This window comes from Hemiscyllium ocellatum, chromosome 9 (genome assembly GCF_020745735.1).
Source record: "Hemiscyllium ocellatum isolate sHemOce1 chromosome 9, sHemOce1.pat.X.cur, whole genome shotgun sequence".
NCBI classification, from domain to species: Eukaryota; Metazoa; Chordata; class Chondrichthyes; order Orectolobiformes; family Hemiscylliidae; genus Hemiscyllium; species Hemiscyllium ocellatum.
Genome location: NC_083409.1, coordinates 67,716,751 through 67,735,457, shown reverse-complemented (window position 1 = coordinate 67,735,457; position 18,707 = coordinate 67,716,751). Strand labels below are relative to the sequence as shown.

The following is an 18,707-nucleotide window of genomic DNA, read 5'->3' as shown; positions in this document are numbered from 1 at the left end:
AAACATGTATGCATCAATGCAATGAAATATGGCACCCAGGCTCTAAATAAAATACTGATCTAACCTGATCTTTCAACTGGTAATCAATGTACACCATTGTTAAAAGCTTTTGCATAGTAGCTATCAAGAGCTCAAGGCAACACATCGGTAGTACACATAATAGCCACTTAAACTGCTGCAATTTATTCCATTACAGTATAAACTCAAAGCTGGTCACAATGTTTTTTTGCATATGCACTTTGATATGTAAATTATAAATTATGATTCACAGTAAAGATTTATGTTTAATATTTCTCCACAGGTAATTTGGAGTATCTGTAATTTATGCAAATATTACTATTCAGATGTTGAACAATTGTAATAATACACTAACTTTAAAAATCAATATTATACTTTATCCAGAAAACATCAAAGTTACATAGTGCATTGCTTATACCTACTCCATAAAAATACAAACCGTCATACTTCCTTAATATTGCTACCTGAACTACAATAGGTAGTACAAATGATGATGTACATAGAAAGGTGGAACAACTACCAGGCACCCAATCTTAGGAAACTACATTTCATTATTAATGCCCAAACCCTATGTTCACTCTAAACTGAAGTCTGTACAAATATTTGCATTTAAGTCATAAAGCTGTCTTCCTCTAAATACCACATTGATATACATGACACAACTTCATAAGTATTACCTGTAAGACTTAAAAATGAAACAAAATATTTCACATTTTAAAATAAAGTTTCAAAAAATTTCTGCAACCAGTAACATCCTTACTTGTATTGTTAGTATTTTGAAATTAAATGTTCATCGACAATATGTTAATAATTATTTGTTTTTCAGATCCTAGAATATACTATATATATTTACACACACACACATATATACAGTACTTTTCAAGACCATCAGATGTCTCTTAAGCATTTTAGAACCTTTTTGAAACACTTTTTAAATTAAAACACATTCATTGATGCAATGTTCCAGGAAAGGTAGCAGTCGGCACAGTATGTGCACTTCAGACAGCCATAAACAATGTGATAATGACCAGATTATCTGCCTTTTTTGTGATATTGATTAAGGTAGAAATAATGGTCAAGGTACTGAGTTGAATTCCAATCAAGACATCTTGATGTAACATTTCAGTCCAAAAGCATTATTAAAAAATTTCTATCCTTCAATACCAAGAATATAATTAATTTAAATACCTGACAGTAGGTTTCAGCCTGGCTTCTGTTGCTAATAGTGTAGCATTAAGGGTTCGAGATTGTTTCGATGCAGAGCTCCTTTTATAATGATCCATATCTTTTGCAGGCACATAAGTAATCCTAAATTCCCCATTCACCAAAAGAGAGAAAGTTGTACTTTTTAAACAATAGATTAGAAGTCTTACATGACTGAGATATGAGATACAGCATAAGATAGTGGTATCTACAAAGTCCTCTTCACCAATAAACAATGAATTCAGAAAGCAGGTGATACTTACAAATCAAGAAGCTGATATATTTGATCACAAGTCTAACTGGGCACTTACTTTTCTCATGTAAAGACATCTAACATTTATCCAACTCAACAATTTTTCAACACATACATGCACGGTGAAATGAGGATGTGTTGCTATCTAAGGCCAAGGAGCAAGACAAAGAATATCATGCTTATCAATATCTACATCAACATGCATTTTTAATCCAGGATATTTAACTGAGCAGTAATCTGACAAAAAAATTATGCTGAACCATTGCAGGAAATATTAACCAAGTTTGTCAAAGTGATGAACTGAGAAAAAGCCTTAAGAGACGAATGGGAAATGGGCACAGCAGTTTACAGAGGGAATGATCAAAGAAACTCAAGTACTTGTATTAAATTACATAATTATTTAAGGTTACTGATCGAATTGGATGACCTCACCACCAATTCACATATTGCTTCACGCGTTCACGACAAAAGCCTTTTCAAGTGAATGGGTGAAGCGACAAGTGTATGATAAGGTGATAAAGTATTTTCCCAGTTTGGCCACCTTATGGTTTATGTCAAGAAGTGACCAGACCTCATTTGGAAAGTGGCCATATACAACAATCTTTGAATCGTCACTAAATGTTGGTATCTGAAACTGCCTTTCACAATCCCAACTACTTAGCTTTTCTCCCTCAGCACACAATTACATCATTGCAGCTACACTGATCTGCTCAATAAAAGTATGCCTGTAATCCCCATTAAAACCAGCATGCTCTCTCATCCTGATTAGTTCCTCTAATACTACCCCCTTACCATTGCTCCTAAAAGTCCAATGGATGTTAACTTTGTGGATATGAATGGGGAGGTGGTGGCCTTGTGGTATTTGCACGAAATTACTAATCCAGATAATGTTTGGGGACTTGGATTCAAAGGGTAAAAAATGAGGTCTGCAGATGCTGGAGATCACAGTTGAGTCAACTGTGATCTCCAGCATCTGCAGACCTCATTTTTTACCCGAAGATCTTAACCTTCTGCGAATCCTCTTGCAAGGATGCCTTCCTTGAAGAAGCTCTCTTCCTCCCTCTACAAGGATTTCAGTGAGTCTCTCTCTCACTGCACCCCCCAGGTCATCTCCTCTGCCTTCCACCTATCACATCTCCATCGCCCCTCCCCCAAGTCCCTCCTCCCTACCTTTTATCTTAACCTGCCTGCCACCCTCTCCTCATTCCTGATGAAGGGTTTATGCCCGAAACGTCGAATTTCCTACTCCTTGGATGCCGACTTGGATTCAAATCCTACCATGGTAGAATTTGGTGGCACTGTGGCTCAGTGGTTAGCACTGCTGCCTCAGAGCATCAGGGATCCGGGTTCAATTCCAGCCTCAGCTGACTGTGCAGAGTTTGTACATTCTCCCCCTATCTGCGTGGGCTTCCTCCTGGTGCTCTGGTTTCCTCCCACCGTCCATATATCTGAAACTTTTGATATATGTGCAGATTAGGTGGACTGACCATGCCAAATTGCCCATTGTGTCCAGGAACGTGCAGGCAAGGTGGGTTAGCCATGAGAAACAGAGTGTTACGGAGATAGGTCTGAGTGTTCTTCAAAGGCGTCTGCCTCCACACTGTAAGGATTCTATAATACACAATTGATTTACCCATTTACCCTCACATCTGAGTGGACTATGTGAAGTACTGCGAGAGCTTCCTCTCCTGTGATAAAACTGCTCATTATACCAGAATACAAAGACAATATCTAACTTCGGCTTGACATCCACTCGTCAATGTTCACCTTCTTGGAAAGTAGCTTGGGACAGTTTCAATGTAAATGAAACTGTTCAAAAAAAAAGTCGTTGTTTGAAGCACTGGTCAGATCTCAAAATATTTTCAATAGCATTGACCAGCAGCTTTATTCAAACACTAGATTCTTCATAATTCTAATTAATGTTTCTCATGAATAATCTTTGTCTTTCATGTTGAGGATTCTGGTATCAATCTTTGAGGAGAAAGTGAGGTCTGCAGATGCTGGAGATCAGACCTGAAAATGTGTTGCTGGAAAAGCGCAGCAGGTCAGGCAGCATCCAAGGAACAGAAGAATCGACGTTTCGGGCATAAGCCCTTCATCAGGAATGAGGAAAGTGTGTCCAGCAGACTAAGATGAAACGTAGGGAGGAGGGACTTGGGAGAGGGGCGATGGAGATGTGATAAGTGGAAGGAGGTCAAGGTGAGGGTGATAGGCCAGAGTGGGGTGGGGGCGGAGAGGTCAGGAAGAAGATTGCAGGTTAGGAAGGCGGTGCTGAGTTCTTGGGATTCGACTGAGACAAGGTGGGGGGAGGGGAAATGAGGAAACTGGAGAAATCTGAGTTCATCCCTTGTGGTTGGAGGGTTCCCAGGCGGAAGATGAGGCGCTCTTCTTCCAACCGTCGTGTTGTTATGGTCTGGCGATGGAGGAGTCCAAGGACCTGCATGTCCTTGGTGGAGTGGGAGGGAGAGTTAAAGTGTTGAGCCACGGGGTGGTTGGGTTGGTTGGTCCGGGTGTCCCAGAGGTGTTCTCTGAAACGTTCCGCAAGTAGGCGGCCTGTCTTCCCCCATATAGAGGAGGCCACATCGGGTGCAGCGGATGCAATAGATGATGTGTGTGGAGGTGCAGGTGAATTTGTGGCGGATATGGAAGGATCCCTTGGGGCCTTGGAGAGAAGTAAGGGAGGAGGTGTGGGCGCAAGTTTTGCATTTCTTGCGGTTGCAGGGGAAGGTGCCGGGAGTGGAGGTTGGGTTGGTGGGGGGTGTGGACCTGACGAGGGAGTCACTGAGGGAGTGGTCTTTTCGGAATGCTGATAGGGGAGGGGAGGGAAATATATCCCTGGTGGTGGGGTCCGTTTGGAGGTGGCGGAAATGACGGCGGATAATACGCTGTGTATGGAGGTTGGTGGGTTGGTAGGTGAGAACCAGTGGGGTTCTGTTCTGGTGGCGGTTGGAGGGGCGGGGCTCAAGAGCGGAGGAGCGGGAAGTGGAGGAGATGCGGTGGAGGGCATCGTCGATCACGTCTGGGGGAGTCTGCGGTCCTTGAAGAAGGAGGCCATCTGGGCTGTATGGTATTGTGACTGGTCCTCCTGGGAGCAGATGCGGCGGAGACGAAGGAATTGGGAATATGGGATGGTGTTTTTACAGGGGGCAGGGTGGGAGGAGGTGTAGTCTAGGTAGCTGTGGGAGTCAGTCGGTTTATAGTAGATATCTGTGTTGATTCGGTCGCCCGAGATAGAAATGGATAGGTCTAGGAAGGGGATGGGGGAGTCTGAGACGGTCCAGGTGAATTTGAGGTCGGGGTGGAAGGTGCTGGTAAAGTGGATGAACTGTTCAACCTCCTCATGGGACACGAGGCAGCACCGATACAGTCATCGATGTAGCGGAGGAAAAGGTGGGGGTGGTGCCAGTGTAGTTGCGGAAGATGGACTGTTTCACATATCCTACGAAGAGACAGGCATAGCTGGGGCCCATGCGGGTGCCCATGGCAACTCCTTTAGTTTGGAGGAAGTGGGAGGAGGCAGGGTGGGAGGAGGTGTAGTCTAGGTAGCTGTGGGAGTCAGTCCCCTCCCCTATCAGCGTTCCGAAAAGACCACTCCCTCAGTGACTCCCTCGTCAGGTCCACACCCCCCACCAACCCAACCTCCACTCCCGGCACCTTCCCCTGCAACCGCAAGAAATGCAAAACTTGCGCCCACACCTCCTCCCTTACTTCTCTCCAAGGCCCCAAGGGATCCTTCCATATCCGCCACAAATTCACCTGCACCTCCACACACATCATCTATTGCATCCGCTGCACCCGATGTGGCCTCCTCTATATGGGGGAAGACAGGCCGCCTACTTGCGGAACGTTTCAGAGAACACCTCTGGGACACCCGGACCAACCAACCCAACCACCCCGTGGCTCAACACTTTAACTCTCCCTCCCACTCCACCAAGGACATGCAGGTCCTTGGACTCCTCCATCGCCAGACCATAACAACACGACGGTTGGAAGAAGAGCGCCTCATCTTCCGCCTGGGAACCCTCCAACCACAAGGGATGAACTCAGATTTCTCCAGTTTCCTCATTTCCCCTCCCCCCACCTTGTCTCAGTCGAATCCCAAGAACTCAGCACCGCCTTCCTAACCTGCAATCTTCTTCCTGACCTCTCCGCCCCCACCCCACTCTGGCCTATCACCCTCACCTTGACCTCCTTCCACCTATCACATCTCCATCGCCCCTCCCCTAAGTCCCTCCTCCCTACCTTTTATCTTAGCCTGCTGGACACACTTTCCTCATTCCTGATGAAGGGCTTATGCCCGAAACGTCGATTCTTCTGTTCCTTGGATGCTGCCTGACCTGCTGCGCGATTCTGGTATTAACTACCATGAGCAGAGCTGAACACTCGCAGATTGATTTTCATTTATCAGGGAGAGGAAAATCAAGATTAATTCACAATAATGAAAAAGATTTCATCATTACTTATAAACTACCTTCTAACTCCAGCAGTAAAACTTCCTCAAAAAGCGAACTTCTCAGCAGTCCACAAACTTTCATTCTCTATCATAAACATTAATAAAGAATTGAACCTAATTCAAGGATAATGAAAAATTGCTGACAAATAAAAGTGCATATGCTGAAATTTTGTTACAATATTTTAATCAGTCCTTTCTATCCCACAAGCTGATGCAGCATGCTGTTTGCTCTGGGTTCTAAATGTGTCACAAAACAGAGATATATGAATTGTCTTAGAATCATTTCTTCATGATTGGAATATTGACAAAAATCTTTAATTACAATCGAAACTCTTAAAGTTAGGCAAATTGTCCAAGTTTGTAACAGTAATTTATTTTTTTTATTTATTCTTTCATAGGATGAGTGTGTCACTAGCAAGGACAGCATTTGCTGCCTGTCCTGAATTGCCTTCAAACTGAGTGGCACACTGAACCATATCAGGACAATTAAAGGTCAATGGCATTATTGAGGGCTTTGGAATCATATATGGGGTGGACTAGAAAAAGACTGCAGAGTTCCTTCTCTAAGGGACATAAGTGAACTAGATTTTTTTCTTAAACAATAATTGATGATCGCTTTAGTGTCATAAGCTTTACATTGAAAAACTTTTAAAAATTGAAATTAAATTTCGTGAGCTGCCCAGGTACAAACTTAACCTTCCCAACATAGACTGAGCCTCCAAGTTGTTACAAATTTCAATTACATTACATTGTTGGGTGACTGACTTAAGATGCAGCATTATATTAAAAACAGCAAATTGAAGGTTTTGAGAGACAACTACAAGAAATACTCACATAGTTTCTTCAGTTAAGACTGAATTGGCAAGGACAAAATGCATCTGAGCAGAATTTAGATCATTTATGGATTCCTTGTTCACTGCAACAATATAATCTCCTTCCTGAAGCTCTCCATCTTTTCCAGCAGCTCCTTCACTATCAATACTCTTGATAACTGCCCCAGGTCCTTTGGGATCACTTTTTACAGTCAAGCCTAGGTAATACAATTCAACATAAGGATATTTAGTTGTGAATTAACAGAGTAACACAATGGCAGATAACCACATTCCATTCCATATGTTCTAAGTGCAAATACATACAGGAAGAATCAGCAGAAGCCCTGTGGCTCCAAACCACCAACTTTATGTCAGATGTAGAAAATAATGTATCAGTATTTAATAGAAGGACTTGCGCATGGCAGTGAAAAGATCATTCTGCACAAGCAAATGGAAGTAAACAAAGAGACAGGAGCTTAAATTTTGTAATGTGTATTATTTTATTAATTTTCCATTTCAAATAAATGAGTGACAGCCAAAATTTAAATAATCTTGGGCATGAAAATCCAATTTCCAGGTTTCTACAATAGTAGGAGAAGAAACTAGATTAAATTAAGTTTTACAGATATTGGGAGTGATATTTTCTGCTTCAACCAATGTGGTACAATCTAATCAGAAGGTGCAAGAAGGATCTTCCCAGTTCTACAACACTCCTGGTGGATGCTGCTCGTCACAATTTGTTGCCCTTCTCCTTAAACCACAGCTGATTAAACAAGCAAGTGAGTGATTGCCAGAATGGAAATAATTAACAGAAATTAATAAGAATGGAAAATTATTCTATAAAATAATTTCTTCACTTGCTAAACTTGGTTGTCAGTAAAAAGAAATCACAACAGTGTTAACTGACAAGCAGCTGACTTTTTAAAATCACAGGTACTCAATTGAATTTCAGTTTTTCTTTCATATCACATGTGCCAATGAAATTCCCTATTGCAAATGTTTCTTTTTAAAACTTAAGAATTATAATTAAATAATCAATAATTTCAGCACTAAATGTTAGCACCATACAATGGAACAAACAGAAACTATTACAAAGTTCTTAGAGGATTCATTGAACATTGAGTAATTATGTTTTTACTAGTGATCATTTGTGCATTATTGAATCCATTACAGTAGATTACACCTTTCCACACATTTTATTTTTTCAGCAGTTAAGTGAATGAAATGCCATTAAGGCATGAAAGACAAGTAACACTTAGCCCCGTGTCCCCCAAACTCACCCCGTGTCCCCCTTCTCTATTTTTGAAACCTTCACTTATAGCATTAATTACTATTGGCAGATACTTAACCTTTCAATGGCTAGTGGCCTCAATACAAAGACATCAAATAATACTGAGGAGAATTCTGGTGAATGAATGAGAAGCTACTCAAAAACAAAATTGCATCAAATTAACAATTATCACTCTCACCCTGACTCTTAAATTTTCAAATGTCATGGGTATTGAGTGCATATACCAATACAGAAAGTTCAGCCATAATTCAGACATACAGAAACATCTTTGAAGAATTGAGAGGGAATGTCATATTCTCCTAATAAAACTAAGGATACTTTCCTTGAAAAAAGGAGTGTAGTTAAATGAGGCATTTCAAATAGAATAACACTTCACAATTCAGAGCCTGATATTGTATTCTTGTTAAGACATTTGTCACTAGCCATTGACTATTGGGTTTCAGGAACACTAATGTGTTTACAGCACAAGGCAAGTTAACTAGATTCAACTCAAGGTATCGTAATAGTCCTTTTAATTCAATGTGATATTTATTTCACTATCTCTATTGGCACACAATCACTTCTCATTCTGCAGCTCAAAAAGCACAAAATGCATCCATTCAACCACTGTGCCAGTTCACAACATACACAAAATAATTTGCTTCTCTCTTCAGAGCCTTCTATTTTGTGCTGAATATTGATTCTTGCAGTTGATCTTTTGTCACATTGCCAGTACCTCGCTTCCTGACAGCACAGTGCTATACCAGATGGATAGCAGTGGCTCAAGAAGCAGGCTCATCAACACCTTCTCAAGGGCAATTAGGAATGAACAACAAATGCTTTCCTTGCCATCAATACTCATAGCCTATGAAATCAGTGTTAGGTGTAACAGTGATTGTTAATCCAGCTGGTGGTCTGAGGATTTTTACATTCAAGAGTGCATCAGCTTTGTCAAAGATTCAGTTGTATATTCACGTAACCGAAGGACCTAACTGCAGGTCCTCATTATGTCCTGAGATACTGCACCTTTCATGCATGCACATCCTTAATCTTGTACAGTGGTCCAAAAAAGAAACAAAGAATTTGTTATCATGCTATCTATGTTGCAGTATCAACCATTACGGTTTGTGGTTGGCGTAAAATGATATCACCCATTCTCCTTTCTACTGTTTCAAAATAAACCAAACAAACAAGGGCAGGCAAACTTAAACTTACAAAGAAAACTTACAAAGTCAGATTCAAATACAATTTTGGGTGGTGATATTGCAAATCCTGCTTTCTAGCTACTTTAATGAAGCTGCCCAGACACACCATGAAGGCAGGTAGGACTTGAACTTCCCACCTTGTGGGTAGCACGGTGGCACAGTGGTTAGCACTGCTGCCTCACAGCGCCAGTGACCCGGGTTCAATTCCCAACTCAGGTGACTGACTGTGTGGAGTTTGCACATTCTCCCTGTGTCTGCGTGAGTTTCCTCCGGGTGCTCCGGTTTCCTCCCACAGTCCAAAGAGGCGCTCATAACATAACATAGGTCAGGTGAATTGGTCATGCTAAATTGCCCGTAGTGTTAGGTAAAGTGGTAAGTGTAGGGGAATGGGTGGGTTGCACTTTGATGGGTCGGTGTGGACTTGTTGGGCCGAAGGGCCTGTTTCCACACTGTAAGTAATCTAATCTAATCTAATCTAATCTAATCTAAACTTCCCACCTTCTGGCACCAGAGGTGGGGACACTACCAATGCAGCAAAGACTCATCAAATTCTGCATTTACTCTTATTAAAGAAAATGTAAGCAAGTTAAACAATCTAATCAGCATTAGCAGAAGATAATCTACTGTCGAGTCTCAATAAGAAGAAGCATTTGTGTTATACAACGTAATGTAATGCTTTTGCAATTATAGTAATAAGTCCTAGTTACATTGAATAATTAGGCATAACTGCAAAGATCATCAGAAGCCAGAGATGATAAGTCTGTTTCCATCAAGACCACATACCTACACAAGACTGTGACACATCATCAGATTGTTTGGAGCTGAATACAACCTGGTACATTAACCATTTCAGAAAAATTCCCTTGGCTTTCAGAAGTCTTGCATGACGAGATATCAAACAAGGTAAATTACCAATCATGGAAAAACAGGGGTCATGACTAACACTGTACACAGGAAAATAGCTTATGCATATCCAATATGGGTAACTCCATTCTGTCTAAACTTCTTCAATCAATACTTGTTTCCAATTGAGAACCCAGAATCTTGCAGACAGGAAAACTAAAAGGACACGATTACTTTCAAAAAATATGGTTAATGTGGATTATTGGACTGGAAGGTGATTTGGATTGAAGTTCCCCAGGGATTTGTGTTCAGACTCTTATTCTTAACAATATATTGGACTTGGTGCACAGAAGACAATTGCAAAATGCTGTATATGAGGAGTAGAGGATAGTGTAGAACTAAAAAAAGGCTGCAACAGGTTGATGGAATGGATGGAAGATGGCAAATGAACTTGATTGCAAAGAAGTAGGAAGTGATTATTTTAACAGGAAGGTTACGGACAGATTATATAAAAAGGTACAATTCTAAAGGGGATGCAAAAAGAGAAAGATCTGGTGCATATGTGCATAGGTCAGTGACAGTTAATATAAAACATCCTAGGCTTTATTAATAGAGACATTGTGTACAAAAGCAGGTGGTAATGTTGAACGTGTATAAAGCTGGACTGTTGCACTCAGTTCTAGCCTCCAAACTTAATGAAAGATGTGAAGACTTTCGGGAGATTGCAGAACAGATTCATAAAAATAATTTTGAGGATGAAGAATGTAATTAATGGAGTCAAGCATTCCATGCCAAACACTGCTAACATGTGTTTGACTACATTACTACCACCATTCCTCTTTGCTAACGAGGTTTATTGGGCCTACTTTGCTCATAAAGTGGTCGAGGAAAAGCACGAGGTAGTCAAGTGAGAAACATCTCCTATTAAAACAAGACAAAATTAATTGCTTTTTAATAATCATATACTAATTCCAAGAGTAAGATAGACATCTTCACTAAGACTAATAGAGGATCTTGAAAGCAACAGAACTAAGTTGTTCCACCTTTCCATATGAAGTCTTTATGCTATCAGATTGGGTGGAGCTTAATACATGAATCTTTTTAGAAACATTACCTAATACGACGACTGGGTGGATTTCCTTATAGAACAGAAAGTTGAGAAGTGGCTTGATAGAGATATTAAAATGAGAGATCTGGACCAAGTAAATTGAAAAGAACTCTTCTCATGAATGGAATGATCCAGAGAAGGATACAGATTTAAGGTAACTGGAAAAAGAAGCAAATGAGGAATGAGGAGCAATGTCATGGAGTCAGTATTAAGATTTGGGATATACCGCTCAAAATTATGGTGGAAGCAGGTTCAACTGAGGCAATACAGAGATAATTGAATTATTATTTGAAAAAAAAAATGTGTGGTCATAGGCAGAAGGTAGGGGTAAATGAATTGCTCACTTGTAGAGCCAGGAAAGGCACAACAGGCTGACTGGTCTCCTTCTGTACCACAACAATTCTGTGACTCTGAAAAATAGGTCATGAGCTATCAGTTAAGCAGCACAAGTACCAATCAAGAGTTCGTAGGAGAAATTAATGTTTGTGTATAAAAAAAGGATATTAGCATAAGAGGTATAGTTAATAAGTTTGCTGATGACACCAAAATTGGAGGTGCAGTGGACAGCAAAGAAGGTTACCTCAGATTACAACAGATTCTTGACCAGATGGACCAATGGGCTGAGATGTGCCAGATGAAGTTTAATTTAGATAAATGTGAGATGCTGCATTTTGAGAAAACAAATCTTAGCAGGACTTATACACGTAATAGTAACAGCTTAGGGAGTGCTGCTGAACGAAGAGACCTTGGAGTGCAGGTTCATAGCTCCTTGAAAGTGGAGCCACAGATAGGTAGGATAGTGAAAAAGGCGTTTGGTATGCTTTCCTTTATTGGTCAGGGTACTGAGTACAGGAGTTGGGAGGTCATGTTGCAGCTGTACAAGACATTGGTTAGGCCGCTGTTGGAATACTGCATGCAATTCTGATCTCCTTTGTATCGGAAAGATGCTGTGAAATTTGAAGGGGTTCAGAAAAGATTCACAAGGGTGTTGTAGGGTTGGAGGATTTGAGCTATAGGGAGAGGTTGTTTTCCCTGGAGCATCAGAAGCTGAAGGGTGACCTTATAGAGGTTTACGAAATCATGAGGGGCATGGATAAGATAAATAGACAAAGTCTTTTCTGTGGTGTGGGGGAGTCCAGAACTAGAGGGCATAGGTTTAGGGTGAGAGGGGAAAGATAGAAAAGAGACCTAAGAAGCAACATTTTCATTCAGAGGGTGGTACGTGTATGGAATGAGCTGCCAGAGGAAGTGGTGGAGGCTAATACAATTGCAACATTTAAAATGCATCTGGATGAGCATATGAATAGGAAGGAATTGGAGGGATATGGGCCGGGTGCTGGCAGGTGGGACTAGTTTGGGTTGGGATATCTGGTCGGCATGGACGAGTTGAACCGAAGGGTCTGTTTCCGTGCTATATATCTCTATGACTCTATAAGCTGAGTCTTGTGAAATCAAGCTTGTGTTTTTCTAGTTTACGCATCTGTCATGATTTATTGTTTTGTTATAATAATGTTAAATTGGCATGTACTGCGCTCATTTCATAAATAATAGGTATAATATGAGAAGAGTCTCAAAGCCAATTGTTGTGCCTGAAATGCTATTCAGTTCTTTAAGTTATGAGTCCAGCACTGGTGTTGAAAACTCTTGGGCATTTTAATATTATGGACACATTCATTGACTGAAGCAAGTTGCAGTGACAATCTTACACAATTACAAAAGTTACTTAAAACAGGTCAAACCTAGGTCAAGGCCATTTCTCATGATGGTGACAGTTCTTTCATAATATTCAGGAACCATCCCTTGGTCACTGTCTTCTGCATATGTAGAGGAAGACAAAGAACCTTCATGGAACTTTCCATCACCGTGAAAAAAGAAAAACAAAAATCAGCACATTTCACCAGCAAATTACGATGAATTTAGTTCTAGCATCAACAGAATTTTGAGTAATCTAAGAGAGGGGAATATGGTGACAATAACATTTGTGATACACACTTTAATCATTATGGACAATATAGGAGATTATGTCACATCTTTTACCCATTTCCTTGAAATAATGAAGCACATTTAAACGTTTGTTATAATAATTGCTAAATCCTATTCAAATATTCATTCTTTTAAGCACAACTTGAGTATTTCTGAAAAAGACTTTTTTTTGCATTCACCAGAACAATTTACAAACATATCAATTCAAGGGGAAAACCAACATTTATATTGCATAAGACGACAGTGATTGGTGGCCAAGTTGACTGTATTGGTGGCCACAGAAGAAATTCCCACACAAGGAGGTGAACATTAATTGTAAAAACAAAATTATTTTACTCCTGAACTTTTGGACTCCAGTTCATTTCAATTTACTTCAGCAGGATACATATGCTCAGTGCAGCATGCTCTGGGGGAAAAGAGGATTTTAAACCTCTGAATCGCAGAACTATTGATCGCTTGAGGTTTTTCTCATGTTGTGAATAGCTCTTTTGTCAGATAATTGATAATCATATTGGTCAACAACTCCTCTATTATCAATGTATCATATCGACCATGGTGGTAGAAGCCAATTATAGTCTGAATTCATCTAGCATCTTCATATGTCCTTAGAATACTATTCTATACTGTTTAACGTAAACGCAAAATACTTTTCAAAAGTAATGATAAGGTGGAAGTTGACTAAGGTACACAAGAAATGGCAACATAAAAAGAAAATAGATTAAAATAGCAAGCAGCATGCTCTTCTCAAAACAAAGCAAGGTTGCAGGACAACGTTGTCTGTGATCTAATGACCACTACGCATGATTACAGGTTGGGATGAAATGAGTTTATTTTTAAAATGAATTCAGTTCATAATTGTGACATTACAGGATTGTGTTATGTATCATTAAAATTATTCTTACCTCTCTTGCTTTATGTTGTTGCAATGAATGAGAAATGTTATGTAGCAATTGATCATCCACTGTTTTTATATTTGTTGAGTCTTTCAGCTCAGCATATTCCAGTCGATCATTTAAATACTGCTTGTTAACATTTTCATACATCACTTCATGCAGCTCAGTCTCATCATCCACTGACATTTCTTGCTGTTCACTACTTGAACTCCACTGACCTCTTGAAAACCCTTCTGCTTCACTGCTAGCATCGCCAGGATTTAAATTCAACAACTGTAAAGGCTCCTCAGGTTCATCAACTAATTCTTCTTCAGAAAATGAAGTATCCTCAAATTCCTGTTGGCAGCAAAGAAAAAAACATACTGCTAGTTGGAGTCTATATGAAATGTAACAAAACATTTAATTCAAGCAGTAGTAAAGAAACTTTGACACTGAGCTCACTAGAATATTTTTGAATATCAAAATTGTATCAAACAAAATAAAGTTTGATAAGGAGAAACATGTTTTATTTGAATTCGAAGTGCAGTTCTGAAATCCATGTCATACACTGTGCTTTTTTTTCTCTTTTGATTTCCAAATATAGAAGTGCACAGTGCAGTTAAAAACTGGATGTTAATCTTACTGAAGAATGGGAATTCTGAGAAAATCTGTTTGTTGTTAGTTTGACCAATTTCTATTTCATCAAAGTGTAGAGTTCAGAAAATGATATTATTCAAGCAAGTGGTGAATATTATAACAGTTTATTAACAGGAAGGAAATAAAACTGAATGTTATCCATAAACAGAAGCTTTAAAACAGTGAATGTTGGGTTAACTCTGAATAAGATATCAAAAGGCAATATGTCACATTGATACCTTGGCATACATTTATAACTCATGACTTGACTTGCCTGAATTGTGAATTCATTCATTAGCTATTAGCTTTTTTTCCTTTACAATAGAGTGCCAATTGTTAATTGCATAATAATGTGTTAAATTTCATGGAGGCAATAGGATTCATTGGGAATTCACTTGTGCTTCGATAAATAGGAATGGACCGAACTGTATTAGCTAGTTTGGAAGATGCATGACTAACATACATCTCTACAAACTAAGCTTATACAATTGTGTAAAGATTTACTCCAATTCTATCCCTCACCATCTGGCTTTCTGACTGTAATAGCGTCTGGTAGGGAGGGAATCATTTTGACATTCTCAATATAGGCTATTCAATGCAAGACTTCTGATAGAGATCGATGACAAGAGTATTGGCTGTTGTTCCCTTCATGCATGTCAGTATTCTTTATTTACATTTAAGATAGCATGCACCTGTGGATTTTTTTCTCTTCCCAGAATTTTCCATATTTTCTTGCCTTTTTCTCATGGAATCAGAGAACCACAATGTTGTTGCGATGTAAAAAATGGACATTCAGCTCATCGTGTCTGCTCCAGTTCTTCAAATGAGTAGCTGACTTAGAGCCATTCTCCTGCATTAAGTTTGCACATTAATCTTTTTCAAATAACCATTTAATTCCCTTTTGAATGCCCTGATTAATTTAATTATTAAATAATAATCATGTCGGGTTATCTCATTTTCTTAAATCATCTTAATTACTTGCCTAAATTTTTACATAAGAAATAGGAGCAGCTGTAGGTATGTGGTTCCAAGATACTGCTCTACTTTATTTTTAATAAAATCATGACTGATCTAATGGATGTAACTCCACTTTTCTGCCTGCGCTTAACTCCCACATAATTTGAAAATTTGGCCAACTTATTCTTATTTGCGACGACATTTTATAATGTAATATTGTCTGGAGGACTTAAAAGAACTGGATAAAATGGATTTCAAGCTTTGTAAAAATACTTGGCGCAGTTTCTTCTTAAGAGGTCATTGACAGTTCATTGTTGACATTGACAATCGTTTTAATAAGGCTTCTATAAATCACTCAAATAATGATAGCTGCTTGCTTTGCTTTAGATCACCATTGGGCTGGTTGAACAGGGATTAGTGTGGAAAGATGTTCATTTATCCAATTTGGGTTGGCGGGAAGCCAGAAAATCAAGCTGAGTTTGGGGAAAGTTTGCTAAGAATAAGATATCTAGGTGATCTCACTCACTTCTGAGAAGAACATCCTCTTGAGGGCAATTTATTAGTTCTTTTGAAAGAGTGATTGTGGAAACATCTCCTGAGCAAGCTGTGTCTTCAAAGACAACAATGCATGATTAGTGACTTGGCTACAAGTGCCAGAACATCACAGCAACATCCTAATCTTTATCCTTTCTCTTTGAAGAATAATCCATTGGTAAATATGGGTTTTTTATTCAAAAAAACAATCTCTGCAGAGAAGTATATTTATTTTTCTGAAGAGGCAGTGTGTGTTTGGAGATATTTAGATGGATAAGCATTTAAACTTCTATATTAATATGTTTTCATTCACCAATCATTGCATCTTAACTGAATAAGCTTTGTCTTAACAATAAAGCAATAATTGTGATTATTAAGAAACTTGGTTGACAGATCTTGCTCTTTGAAATCAGCAATAGACAAGCTATTTAACTGAGCATCTTGGCAAACAAAAAAGAATATTTTTATTTTGTGCTGCAACTTGTGGAGTAATGGGACCAGAGTGAAGGGGCACTCCTCCAACCTTATCCATAACACTTTAAATATATTCAAAGACCAGCATCCACTGCTGCCTCCTTGAACCGCCACAGTCCACCTGCTGTGGGTTGACCCACAATGCCATTAGGGAGAGAATTCCAGGATTTTAACCAAGCAAAGGTGAAGGAACGGTGCTGTATTTCCGAATCAGAATTGTCAGTGGTTCAGAGGGGAACTTGCAGGTGGTGGTGCTCCCTTGTATCTAATACTTTGTCTTTTGAGGTGGATGTGGTCCTGGGTTTAGATGGTATCGTCTGAGGATCTTTGATGTATTTTTGCAGTGCATCTTATGGCTCGTACACACTGCTGTTACTCAGCATTGGTGGTGGAGGGAATGGTAGCTTGACAATGTAGTGCCAATCAAGCCGGCTGTTTTGTCCTGAATGGTGTCATGCTTCTTGAGTGTTGTTAGAATTGTACCAATCCAGGCAAGTGAGGCGTATTTCATCACATTCCTGACTTGTGCCTTGTAGATGATGGCAGGCTTTGGGGAATCCAGATGTGAGTTTACTCACCACATTGCCCCTAGCCATTGACTTTTGCAGTCAGTGTGTTTATGTGGAGAGTCCAGTTGAGTTTCTAGTCAATGGTAACCCCAGACATTGCTAGTGGGGGATTCAATGATGGCAACACCATTGAATGCCAAGGGGCGGTGATTGGATTGTTGCTTATTGCTGATGGTCATAACCTGGCATTTGTCCAGCGCAAACATTGCTTGCCACTTGTCAGCCCAACCCTGTATATTGTCCAGATCTTGTTGCATTTGACCATGGACTGCTTCAGTGTCTGAGGAATCGTGAATGTGCTGAACATTGCACAATCATGGGTGAACATCCCCACTTCTGACCTGATAATGGAGGAAAGGTCACAATGAAGCAACTGAAGATAGTTGGGCAAAGGACTTTATTCTGAGGAACTCCTGCAGAGATGCCCTGTGCTGAGATGACTGACCAACAACCACAATCATCTTCCTTTTAGTCAGATGTGACTCCAAACTGCTGAGAATCTCCCCAATAATCATTGATTCCAGTTTTGCTAGAGCTCCTTGATGCCACACTCCTTGAATGAGGTCTTGATGTCAAAGGGTGTCACTCTCCCCTCACCTCTGGAATTCAACTCTTTTGTCCATGTTTAAACCAAGGCTGTAAAGAGGTCAGAAGCTGAGTGGCCCGAGCGGAACTGGGTGTCACTGAGCAGGTCACTGCTAAGCAGTGGCTGCCTTATTACACTATTGATGAAACCTTCCATCATTTTCTTAATTACTTGATATAATTGTATACAGAAGAACCGCAATTTTCCAAACGAGATGGGTGGGCACTATTTCGTTCAGATAATTGATTGTTCAGTTAATCGATTCAATGTCTCTTCTCTGGGGCTCGGAGTTTTCTGAAGTTTCCTTTTCCTCGCTCTGCCTGCCCTACTCCTTCTCTCTGTCTCAGGATTTGTTTCTGAGCTGACACACAGTTGTGTTTAAGGAACCAGCAGCATTGCTGAAGCCTCCCACTCCCCACCCACTGCGCTTCCGCCTCCTGCTCCCCACCCACTGCCCTCCCACCGCACCAGTTCAATGGGATTGGCAGAGTAAGCACTTGCTGCGTCTGCTCTCTGTTCAGGAGACTAGGCAATAGCACACCACGTGTGAGTCACCATACCCCCTCTGAACCCCCAACCCCATCCAAACCCTGTCTGCACCCACCGCCTTGCACCCCCACCCATGCACTCCATCAACTGCCCACTCCCGTCTACCCCAGCCCCCTCCACATCCCCATCCATGCTGCCTCCTCTGCCCGACCCTACCCACATTCCACTCCCCCAGTTCACTGTGCCCTCGCACCCTCAGCACTCCCCCGGCCCCTTCTCCGGGGCAGCCGGAATAGGCACCAACAGTAAGACAGCTGCTGCCTTTTTTTGGGGGGGAGTGGGGGCGAGTCTCCAAATAGTGTGCGTGTGCGTGCGCGTAACTTTTTACTGCAACTTTTTGTCAAGTGCCACTTTGCCCTGTACAGGACAATGGTACAGAGAT

At 40.4% G+C, this 18,707-nt stretch overlaps 1 protein-coding gene across 2 annotated transcripts in view; it reads right to left on the bottom strand.

The window, feature by feature from the left end:
• patj (PATJ crumbs cell polarity complex component) overlaps nucleotides 1-18,707 on the bottom strand; it is a 384,258-nt gene that overhangs the window by 249,574 nt on the left and 115,977 nt on the right. For both annotated transcript variants that reach the window (XM_060830432.1, XM_060830434.1), the window contains 4 exons: nucleotides 14,051-14,377; nucleotides 12,909-13,016; nucleotides 6,762-6,961; nucleotides 1,207-1,326 (listed from right to left, as the gene is read on the bottom strand). In XM_060830432.1, coding sequence (XP_060686415.1) covers nucleotides 1,207-1,326; nucleotides 6,762-6,961; nucleotides 12,909-13,016; nucleotides 14,051-14,377 — 755 coding nt within the window. The remainder of the gene's footprint in view (nucleotides 1-1,206; nucleotides 1,327-6,761; nucleotides 6,962-12,908; nucleotides 13,017-14,050; nucleotides 14,378-18,707) is intronic.